Source organism: Callithrix jacchus, chromosome 11 (genome assembly GCF_049354715.1).
Source record: "Callithrix jacchus isolate 240 chromosome 11, calJac240_pri, whole genome shotgun sequence".
Taxonomy (NCBI): Eukaryota; Metazoa; Chordata; class Mammalia; order Primates; family Cebidae; genus Callithrix; species Callithrix jacchus.
This window is the reverse complement of record NC_133512.1, coordinates 118,170,786-118,182,950: the sequence shown is the minus strand read 5'-3', so window position 1 is coordinate 118,182,950 and position 12,165 is coordinate 118,170,786. Positions and strand designations below refer to the sequence as shown.

General features: G+C 39.0%; 1 protein-coding gene across 9 annotated transcripts in view; it reads right to left on the bottom strand.

The window, feature by feature from the left end:
- TNPO3 (transportin 3) overlaps positions 1 to 12,165 on the bottom strand; it is a 94,108-nt gene that overhangs the window by 52,447 nt on the left and 29,496 nt on the right. For 5 of the 9 annotated variants that reach the window (XM_078343803.1, XM_078343802.1, XM_078343806.1 and 2 more), the window contains 3 exons: positions 9,138 to 9,338; positions 8,166 to 8,239; positions 6,107 to 6,263 (listed from right to left, as the gene is read on the bottom strand). In XM_078343803.1, coding sequence (XP_078199929.1) covers positions 6,107 to 6,263; positions 8,166 to 8,239; positions 9,138 to 9,260 — 354 coding nt within the window. In that variant the 5' untranslated portion in view covers positions 9,261 to 9,338. Of the gene's footprint in view, positions 1 to 6,106; positions 6,264 to 8,165; positions 8,240 to 8,397; positions 8,451 to 9,137; positions 9,339 to 12,165 lie in introns of all 9 variants that reach the window. The other 4 variants (XM_078343807.1, XM_078343809.1, XM_078343808.1 and 1 more) reach the window with 1 other exon arrangement.

The following is a 12,165-nucleotide window of genomic DNA, read 5'->3' as shown; positions in this document are numbered from 1 at the left end:
CTTAAGAGGGGTTGATACCTGGCATTACAGCCACATGCCTATTTTTTCTTGGCCATTTTGGACTAATTTCATCCCCTAGGTTCTAGAACATGACAAGCTGCAAGACCTTTTTAAGCACCACAGGAAACATATTTTTCAGACTGTATCACCAATAGTCAAAATATCACCTGGATTGATTGTGATGATGTGCTAAGTTAAGCACGTGCCTTGAATGCCCAAGTGGCTGCTGTGGCAGTAGCCATGACACAAAATACAGGTGGGTTAGATTACGTTAAGTTCACAAGTGCTTACAAAACGAAAATGACAAACTCAAATTCATTAACTCTCAACTCAAGCCATAGTCTGAGCACCAGAACCTTCAAGCCAGATCTAAAAGTAGCTCCTACTTTGTGTAGCTATAAGGTTAGTACTGCTGGAACTTGTATACAAAACTTAGTTGTGTGTCTTGATGAATTACAAACACCAGTTGAATTTACAGTCTCTCCATACTTCCTGTGAAAGTTAGGAAACTGACTGGTAAAGTATGGGATTCTGAAACTTGAAAAGGAGACAACTGGTTGGACCTAAATGAACATGAGTCCATCACACTTCAAAAAGACAGAGGCAGGAAAAAAAATTAACATTCAAGGCAGCTTTAAAATAAACCCTCATTTTGAAAAGAATTAAGATTTAGCCTACCTTTCTAGTAGGAGCCCATAAGAATGCCAACTAATATATATGTACAAGGAATGAAAGAAATAGTCAAATATCATTTTTCAAACCATGATTGTTTTTAGAGGAAGGGTCTTGTTCTGTTGCCCACACCAGAGTACACTGGCACAATCATGGCTCAATGCCACCCTGAACTCCTGGGCTCAAGTGATTCCTCTTGCCTCAGCCTCTCGAGTATCTGGGACTACATGCATGTGCCATCATGCTTGGTTAATTTTTTTTTTTTTTTTTTTTGAGTCAGGGTCTTGCTATGTTGCCCAGGCTGATCTTGAATGCCCGACTTCAAGCAACCCTCCCACCTCAGCCTTCCAACATGCTGGAATTACAGTCATAAACCACATTGCCTAGCCCATAATGAAATTATTGATTAAGGTAAGGATTATCTACTGGAATGTAAAACAGTTAGGCTAAAGTCTGATAGGGAATTGAACATTCATGAAATAACAAGCTACCATCACACAAACTATATTATATTACAAAGGAGGAAAGTGAACTTTAAAAATGGAAGGATCAGACTTTCATTCTAATCCAGTGGTCAATCCTAGCATCACTAATAAAAAGTCAACTGGAGGCTGTATATCTACCAAGACACAGCATCAACTACCTATGATGTACTCTACACCAAAATGTTCAACTTTTAAAAACTAATTCATGGCCAGGCGTGATGGCTCATGCCTGTAATCCCAGCACTTTCAGAGGCCAAGGCAGGCGGATCATGAGGTCAGGAGGTCAAGACCAGCCTGGCCAACATAGTGAAACCCCATCTCTACTAAAAATACAAAAATTAGCCAGGCATGTTGGTACGTGCCTGTAGTCCCAACTACTCAGGAGGCTGAGGCAGGAGAATTGCTTGAACCCAGGAGGTGGACGTTGCAGAAGGCCGAGATCATGCCATTGCACTCCAACTTGGGCAACAGAGTGAGACTTCATCTCAAAAAAAAAAAAAACCAAAAACTAATCCACCAAACCTCTCTGTTTTTCTAAATCAGGATTCTAGGAAAGAATTAAATCCCATAGGCTGGGTGTAGTGGTTCACGTTTGTGATCCCATCATTTGGGGAGGCCAAGGAGGGAGAATCACTTGAGACCAGGTTTGAGACCAGTCTGGGCAACATAGAGAGGCTCTATATCTACAAAAAGTTTATTGTATAAGAATTAAGCCCTACAGAAAATCATCTGAGTGCCTATCTTCTTAATTATCCTAAGGGTGGCATATAGCTAGAACCATTATTAATGTAGAGGAAAGAATTCATTACACATAACAGATGCTTTAGGATTAATTTTCTTGAGGAACCCCTACCGAGAAGGGCTTCTTTAGATACAACTTTCAATTAGAGGAAATACAGAGAAAAGAAAATCAAGCTAAATGAAACAAAGAAGAGGCAATCAGAAAATCATAAAGGTAAGATAATTCTATAAAATGACTGGTACAATCTCTTCAACAAGTCATTTAAACAAGGAAGAGGATGTGGGACTGTGACTAAGAACCTGATACAAGGCATCATTCTAGACTAGATATTTTTTGTAAAGAGTATTTCTTTCTTTCTTTCTTTCTTTGATATGGAGTCTTGTTCTGTCACGCAGGCTGGAGTGCAGTGGCGCAATATTGGCTCACTACAGCCTCCGCTTCCCAGGTACAAGCAATTCTCCTGCCTCAGCCTCCCGAGTAGCTGAGATTATAGGCATGTACCACCATGCCCAGCTAATTTTTATATTTTTAGTAGAAACAGAGTTTCTCCATGTTGGCCAGGCTGGTCTCGATCTCCTGACCTCGTGATCCGCCAGCTTTGGCCTCCCAAAGTGCTGGGATTACAGGTGTGAGCCACTGTGCCCGGCTTGTAAAGAATATCTTTGGACCAATTGGTGAAATGTGAATATGGTCTAGGTTTATGAGATGATACGAAAATTTACTAACATGAAAAGGTAAGCAGATGACTGAAAAAGCAAGATGTAGAAGAACAGGTAAAGTATAATCTCATTTGGGCTTAAAAAATCTCTATATATGTCCATAAAGAAATATGTTCATAGAGGATATGTATTAAAGGGTTAGCAGTATCATCTCCAGATGGCTTGAGTATAATTTGCTGTCCATAAATCTTCCATAATACTATTTCATTAAAATAAATGGCTAGGTGAAAAACACGTCTTTAACTTAAAAGAAGTATTTTCCAATTTTTTTTTCTTTTCTTTTCTTTTTTTTCAGACAGAGTCTCCCTTTGTCATCCAGGCTGGAGTGCAGTGGCATAATCTCAGCTCATTGCAACCTCCGCCTCCCAGGTTCGAGTGATTCTCCTGCCTCAGCCTGCCATTTAGCTGGGATTAGAGGAGACTGCCACTACATCCACCTAATTTTTGCATTTTTAGTAAAGATGGAGTTTCACCATGTTGGCCAGGCTGGTGTTGAACTCCTGACCTCAAGTAATCCGCCCGCCTCTGCCTCCCAAGTACTGGGATTACAGGTGTGAGCCACAGTACCCGGTCCTCCAGTGAATTTCTATTACAAAACTGAATGCAATTTTTAATAAATTTTTTTTTTTTTTGGAGACAGAGTTTTGCTCTTGTTGCCTAGGCTGGAGTGCAATGGCATGATCTTGGCTCACCACAATCTCTGTCTCCCAGGTTCAAGCCATTCTCCTACCTCAGCCTCCCGAGTAGCTGGGATTACAGGCATGTGCCACCATGCCCAGCTAATTTTGTATTTTTAGTAGAGATGGGGTTTCATCCATGTTGGTCAGGCTGGTCTCGAACTCTCGACTTCACTTGATCAGCCCACCTTGGTCTCCCAAAATGCTGGGATTACAGGCATGAGCCACCTCCCCAAATCATGGGATAACAGGTGTGAGCCACCATGCCTGGCTATATATTTTTTTCAAACAAAAAGATCTATGATCGCACAGTACTGAAACACATCTCTGAAAAATAATTTATTACAGTTTAAGTATCCCTAATCCAAAACTCCAAAATGCTCGAAAATCCAAAACTTTTTGAGTGCCAAAATAATGCTCAAAGGAAATGCTCACTGGAGCATTTCAGATTAGGAATGCTGAACCAGTAAGTATAATGCAAATATTCCAAAATTTAAAAAACTCGGAAATGCTAAATACTACTTTTTTTGCCCTACCCTACACACTTCTGGTCCTAAGCCTTTCAGATAAGGATACTCAAGCTGTATACCCACATTATTATTGAGAAAATTAAGCTGGAAAGACCTAAAAATGAGATATTGCCTAATCAATTTATTACCATTTACTTTAGGAATCAGTAAACATTTTCTATAAAGAACCAGATAAATATTTTACACTTTGTAGGTCATATAGTCTCTGTGAAAAATACTCAACTATGCTGATGTATTCCAAAATAATGGAAAGACAAAATATAATCAGATAGGTATAACTGTGTTCCAACAAAGAGGCAGCCAACCCATAAACCATAGATTGACCTACTCCTGCTCTAGAGTATTAAAAATGCCAACTAATTGAAAGAAGCTTAACCACCTCTAATTCTTTCAAAAAGAATGTGTGTTAGCTCATCAATAATGCAATACTGCTCAAAGGTCAAGTAAAGTCTTCTATCACCTCCCCCTCAAAATTTCAGTTCATCTTTAAGAGAGGATCCTTTCTTTTATATTTTACAATATATAAAATTAAATCAAAATGTATTAAAGACTTAAATGTAAGATGTGAAACTATAAAACTACAACGATAAAACATTAGGGAAATACTGCAGGACACTGATCTGGGCAAAGATTTCTTAAGTAAGACCTCAAAATCAAAGGCAACCAAAGCAAAAAAAAGTCGACAAAGAGATTACATCAAGCTAAAAGGCTTCTGCACAGCAAAACAATTAACCAAGTGAAGAGACAACCTACTGAATAGGAGGAAATATTTGCAAACTACCCATCCAACAAGAGATTAATAACCAAAATATATAAGGAACCCAAACAACTCAATAGCCAAAAAAAAAAAAAAAAAAAAAAAAGATTAAGCAATGGGCAAAAGATCACTAGCAAATGCTGGCAAGGATGCAGAGAAAGGGGAATACGCATACACTATTAGTAGAAACGTAAAGTAGGATAGCCATTATGAAAAACAGTATGGAAGTTCCTCAAAAGACCGAAAATAGTACTACCATATGATCCAGCAATCTCACTGCTGAGTAAATACCCAGAAGAGAAATCAGTATATCAAGAAGATGTCTACAATCCCATGTTTTTGCAGCACTATTCACAAGAGCCAAGATATGGAATCAACCTAAGCACCTATCAATGGCTAAATAAAGAAACAATAATGGTATAGATACACAATATTAGCCACAAAAAGAATAAAATCCTGTCATTTGCAGCAACATGGATGGACCTGTTGGACATTATGTTAAGTGAAATAAGCCAGGCACAGAAAGACAAATATCACATGCTTTCCCTCCTATGTCGGAGTGAAAGAAAATGGATCTCATAGAGGTAAAGAGTAGAATGATGGTTATCAGAGGCTAGGAAGGGTAATGGGGAGGGAAGAATGAAGACTGATTAATGGGTACATAAATATAGCTGAATAGAAAGCATAAGTTACAGTGTTACACAGCACAATAGGGTGACTGTAGTTAATTTATTGAGTACTTCAAAATAGCTAAAAGATTTAGAATGCTCCCTACACAAAGAAAGGATAAAGGTTTGAGGTGATGGATATCTCAATTTGATCATCACCTGATTTGATCATCACACATTATATATTTGGATAAAAACAATACATGCAGTTGGGCACAGTGGCTCACAACTATAATCCCAGCACTTTGGGAGGCCAAGGTAGGCAGATCACTTGAGGTCAAGAGTTTGAAACCAGCCTCAGCAACATGGTGAGACACCTGTAGTCCCTGCTACTCAGGAGCCTCAGGTGAGAAGATCACTTGAGCCCAGGAGGCAGAGGTTGCAGTGAGCTGAGATCATGCTACTGCACTCCAGCATGGGAGACAGACCCTGTTTCAAAAAATAAAAGTAACACATGTAACCCCATAAATAGGTACAACTATCATGCATCAGTTAGAAAAAAAAAAGAAAGGATCCTTTCTTAGTAAAATAGGTTTACACACACTTCCCTCTGCATGATCCTTTATTAATGGCCAACAGTTTAGAGCATTAAGCAGAAGTGCACAAGATACATAATGAGATGGCCTTAGTTCATTTTTCATTAATAAAACAGATGTCAACTTTAGAGGATTATACAAAAGCTTAAAAAGCATGGTTTTTGAAAATATATTGTAATGGTAAGGTATTACATAAATGCCAAAGCATCATCGTTAAATTTTGTGAAGAAAGCTATTTCACAATAATGCAATTGGATAACACAATATCCACCACGGCTTTCTGCCTTTACGAAGCAACTTAGTATTTCAAATTTACTTACCAATAGAGATACTACTGTACTAGAGTAGAAGGCTAAATCTTCTATGATTTCTGTGCGCCGGTTAGCTCCAATTCGTAAGGAACGACTATGTACTTCTTCAGGTAGCACTGTAAGGATCTCCAGCAAAAAAGGCAAAGAAGTCACATCATTGCTGTATCTGCAAAAGAAAAAAGGGAGATATGTTATTTAGCCAAGAAATACACAATCACATAAGATAACAGCCAGGAGAGTAACTCACAACAACAAAAGCAGCATTCCTACCACTGTTCGGGGGGAGAAAAAAAGATATAAACATAAATGCTCTCCATAATTAGTTAAGATTAAAAAAAGACATAGTTATTCAATGAAACATAGCCATTATAACGAAAGTGATATCTATATGTCCTACCATGAAAAATGTCCACAATGTAGTAAGTAAAAAACATGTATGAAAAAAAAAAGAAAATAAACATGTATGAAACATACTGAATATGGCTGAACAAATACATAGGTATATGTACATTCAAATATACATGTACTTATTTATTTTAAAATACATCAAGAAAACTCTACATAGCCAACTGTTAACAGTGGTTGCTTATAAAATACAGGATTAAGGGCCAGGTGTGGTGGCTCATGCCTATAATTCCAGCACTCTGGGAGGCCAAGGCAGGAAGATCACTTGAGCCCACAAGCTGGAGACCAGCCTGGCCATCACAGGGAGACCATCTCTACATTAAAATTTTTTAAATTAGTCAGGCATGGTGGTGCGCATCTGAAATCCCAGCTACTTGGGAGACTGAAGCAGAAGGATCTCATGAGTCCAAGAGGTGGAGGTTCCAGTGAACCATGATCACACCACTGCACTTCAACATGGGTGACAAAGCGAGACCCTGTTTCAAAAATAAAATAAAATATAAGGATAGGGAGAGAGGATGGGGTTCATTTTGCATTTTGAAGGCTTCCATACTGTTAGAATTTTTTCAAGGAGCATGTGTGAATTTCCCCAGTAAAAATTTTCTTTAAAAAATAAACTATTTACTCAGGAGGCTGAGGCAGGAGGATCACTTGAGCCCAGGAGGTCAAGGCTGAGGCTGCAATGAGCCATGACTGTGCCACTGCACTCCAGCCTGGGTGACACAGCAAGACTGTGTCTCCAAAAATATAAAAAAAAAATTTTTTTTAAGTTATCTAGGCTGGGGGAGGTGGCTCAAGTCTGTAATCCCAGCACTTTGGGAGGCCAAGGCGGGTAGATCACTTGAAGTCAAGAGTTTGAGACCAGTCTGGCCAATGTGGTGAAACCCCACCTCTACTGAAAAAATAAAAATTAGCCAGGCATGGTGGCACATGCGTGTAATCCCAGCTAATCAGGAGACTGGGACAGAAGAATCGCTTAAACCCAGGAGGCAGAGGCTGCAGTGAGCTGAGATCATGACATTGCACTCCAGCCTGGGTGACAAGAGCAAAACTCCATCTCAAAAAAAATAAAATAAAATAAAAAAATAATAAGTAATCCATAAAAAGGCTTTAATGACACACTACATTGGAGGTAAAAAGTACATCTACTTTGTTTAAAAATAACTTCCCAACCAAATGCAAGCAAATATCAAGGTTATCTTGCCAGGACCCCCCAGAAAAAAAATGCTTTTTCAAAGTAGCGAGCTCTGTGTTCTAAAAAGAATATTGTCCCTCTGATAGACATGAAACAAACCCCAATTAGTAAGAACATATATTCATAACCTCGCATTTAATATAATCTTAAATTCTACACTATTTTTACAAAATGTCTACATTGCCAGTTAGTGAGAGTGATCCAGAAGGCAATAAAAGACTTTACTGCAATTTATTTAAGAAGTGTGGGTTACATAAATTACTAGAGACTTTTACAGCCCACATGATATATTTCGGTAGTATTTAAAATTTTAGATAAGTTTCACTTAATCTAACAAAGGTTAATAACATAAGTCTATGTTAAGAGTTCAGGGAAATAGTCAAATATCTAACTATTTCTAATAATTTTTCTCTGTGAGGGTTAATGGCAACTCCAAACGCTAACATACAGTCAATACAAATTACTTACTTTTCCACCAATGTTTGCACACATCCCTTCCAGGAAGGCATCTGTAGGGCAAGATCTGCTATTGCTAAAGCCAGCTAATAAGAGGGATTAAATAAATGAAGACAGATGAACAGAAACAGGGTTACAATAAATATTCATTGGGAAGCAAAGAAACTACATTTCTTCCAAACAATATGATAACTAAGACTAACTCCCCCTCCCCCAATTGCTCCCAACTTCCAACTATATATACCTGGTGTAAACTGTTCTGGGTTAGCTATAAATTGCTGAAATTTAAGAGTTAACCTTTAAAAATTAAAAACAAAAAAAGAAGTCAGAAACAACAGATTACAGACGTTCCTCAAAATATATCAACATTTACTTTTATTTGGCAATACCACAGAACTCCACAGATATATAAATTATACTTTGCGAAGGTCAAAGCTACTAACAAACTCAGACCTTTGACTCAGTTCTCAAGCAATGGATTGCCATTTCCCTTCTCTTTCCATTTCTCATCTTGAAGACTTAAGCAAAAAACTCTTCTTCAAGGGCACTTCTATGACAGGCAGAAAACACATTCGAGTAGGTACTCACAGAAGCTTCCAGTTTTCCTATCTAATGTATTTTCCTATCTAAGGGAGAAAGGACAGATGCTCTAGTTCAACCTTTCATTCATGAGACCTTTACTAAAGCCAATCAGCCCGGAAAGAATTTCTGTAAAGGCAACTATCTAAACTCCTGACCTAGCATGCCTGTGAAAACACATACTCACCTTATCCGTTTCTGGTATTAAGTTAGTCTGAAATCAAATGAACTCTGAGATTAATACAAAAGATTAAAAATTTCATTTTTCTATCCACTTACAAGAATATAGCAGGCATCTATAATGAAATTAACATTACCTCACATGGCCTAGCAATACCAATTAAAATAATCTTGATAAATCCAAATGGCCATACGAATTTCTCTAACGAGAAGCACAGGATTTACCTGCGTTACAATGACAGGTGACAAGTCTTTCAAGTTCTGGATATGGGTTAGCAATGAGTCCCGTAAAGAGGCATGAGAGTCTGTGGGGAGCTCATAAAATGAGGTCTGAATCTTCATTTTCATGGTCTGTGCAGCAAAATAGCATGATTCCACATCCTGTCGGATCTGTAACAACTGGTCTGAGATCTCCCATGCATGAACCTGAAAGTGTATTAGATAAAGATGTCTTAAAGAAGACCACTTTTCTAATTTTAGTGCCATATAACCTCAATACTTATATAAACATATTTAGACCAAAGTATAACAAAAGAAAAATCTGAAAAGCTATATTACCCAGTGATTACCTAAAATCTGACTCACTCTAGGAAGGCATGAGAGCTATCAATTAAATTAATAGATATAATCTTGTTGATTTGAGTGACTGTGTGGGTATGGAGAGTATGAAGAAAAATGTCCCAAAAGTCTCCACTAAACTATAATGTTGCTGTAGAATTTTCAACCCTAATCTATGGTTGGATGTTTCTTCTCTTTTCTTGCTTAAAATAAAGCTTTGTTCACTCTAAGAATTGAATCCAGAAGCTTTTTAAATATATCTATGAATATGAGAATATATTTCATGTTGGTCTCAGTAGCCCTACATTTAAATTATTAGTTCCTTATAAAATAGCAGAGGCCGGGCGCAGTGGCTCAAGCCTGTAATCCCAGCACTTTGGGAGGCCGAGGCGGGTGGATCACGAGGTCAAGCGATCGAGACCATCCTGGTCAAAATGGTGAAAACCTGACTCTACTAAAGACACAAAAAATTAGCTGGGCATGGTGGCGCGTACCTGTAATCCCAGCTACTCAGGAGGCTGAGGCAGGAGAATTGCCTGAACCCAGGAGGCGGAGGTTGCAATGAGCCGAGATCGCGCCATTGCACTCCAGCCTGGGTAACAAAAGCGAAACTCCGTCTCAAAAAAAATAAAATAAAATAGCAGAAAAACTATCTTGGCACAAATAAATATTTCACATCCTTCAATTTATTTATTTATTTTTGGAAACAGTCTCGCTCTGTCGCCCAAGCTGGTGTGCAGTGAGTGGCATGATCACGGCTCACTGCAACCTCTGCCTCCCAGGTTCAAGTAATGATCCTGCCTCAGCTTTCTGACTAGCTGGGATCACAGGTGTGCACCACCACACCCAGCTAATATTTGCATTTTTAGTAGAGACAAGGTTTCACCATGTTGTCAAAGCTGGTCTTGAACTCCTGACCTCAGGTGATCCTCCTGCCTCAGCCTCCCAAAGTGCTGGGAGTACAGGCATGAGCCACTGCACCCAGCCCCTTCAATTATTTTCTGATGTATTTCTACTTGGCAAAGTGCTACACATGCTACTGAAATCATTTTCAAAGGAAAAATAAACTTATCTACAGACATAATAAAGAGAACCAAAGTATAATATCTGGTCTCTAGTAGCTAACCACAATTATAAAGGGGAGTCACATTTTGAAGATAACTTTGGAAACAAAATATGCAGTAGTTTGTAGACAACTCATTAATTCGATTAATTCTAATCCAATTCTGCACTAAACAGCCTTGGGAGAACACTAACGTGGACTGGCAATAATTAGAATCTAACAAATAGTGTCTAGTGCAATATATAATCCTTGCGTATCCTTCAAGATCTTTCCAAAGATAGATATGCAGCAAGTTAAGATATAGACGGCAGAATAAAAGGCTTGTACAAATTCTTAAAGTCAATAGAAAATAAAGACCCTGAATTTCCTAATTACAGATTTACTGACATAAAACTTAGCTTTAGGCTGGGCATGTGGCTCACACCTATAATCCCAGCACTTTGCTGGAGGCTAAAGTAGAAGATCATTTGAGCCCAGAAGTTTGAGACCGGCCTGGGCAACATGGCAAGATCCCCGTGCCTCTACAAAAAATTAAAAAATTAGATGGGGACCAGCATGATGGCTCATGCCTGTAATCTCAGCACTTTGGGAGACCATTCCAGCTAACACAGTAAAATCCCATCTCTACTAAAAATACAAAAAAATTAGCCGGGCATGGTGGTACACGCTTGAGGTCCCAGCTACTCAGGAGGCTGAGGCAGAAGAATTGCTTGAACCCAGGAGGCAGAAGTTGCAGTGAGCTGGGATCGTGCCACTGCACCCCAGCCTGGGCAACAGAGTAAGACTTTGTCTAAAACAAACAAACAAACAAACAAACAAACAAAAAAACCAGCTAGACTCTCAAATACAAAGTGTGAGACTGCCCACCCAAGCCACTAAGTATAAAACCATAAAGAAACACAAAGGATTACTATAAAAGGACAGTGGTTAGTTACCTTTATGGGGAGGGAAGCAGTTATGTCAAATGGTACAAGAAAAGCTTCCAGAGTGGAATGGCCAGTAAAGTTCTAGATCCTTCCTTTTCTTTTTTCATAAAAATGGGACAAGGTCTCACTATGTTATCCAGGCTGGTCTCAAATTTCTGGGCTCAAGCAATCCTCTTGCCTTAGTTTCCCAAAGTGCCAGGATTACAGGTGTGAAGGACTGTGCTCAAAGTTCTATTTCTTGACTTGGGGGGTAATTAAAAGGACATCTGCATATAGTAATTCACTAAGCAATAGATTTGCATTGTTTGTGTTTACATTTAGAAAACAAAACAGAAACCAGGCGCAGTGGCTCAGGTCTGTAATCCCAGCACTTTGGGAGGCCAAGGCAGGTGGATCACAAGGTCAGGAGTTCCACACCAGTCTGACCAACATGGTGAAACCCCATCTTTACTAAAAATACAAAGATGTGCCGAGAGTGGTAGCGCACGCCTATAATCTCAGCTACTCGGGAGGTTGAGCCAGGAGAACTGCTTGAGCCCGGAGGCAGAGGTTGTAGTGAGCCAAGAGTGCACCACTGAACTCCAGCCTGGGTGACAGAGCGAGACTCTATCTCAAACAAACAAACAAAATCTTTTTCCCAACTGAAATCTACCCATCAACCCAACAGGGTCAAGACCCTTTGGGAAAAAATTGTTTGCACAGTGCC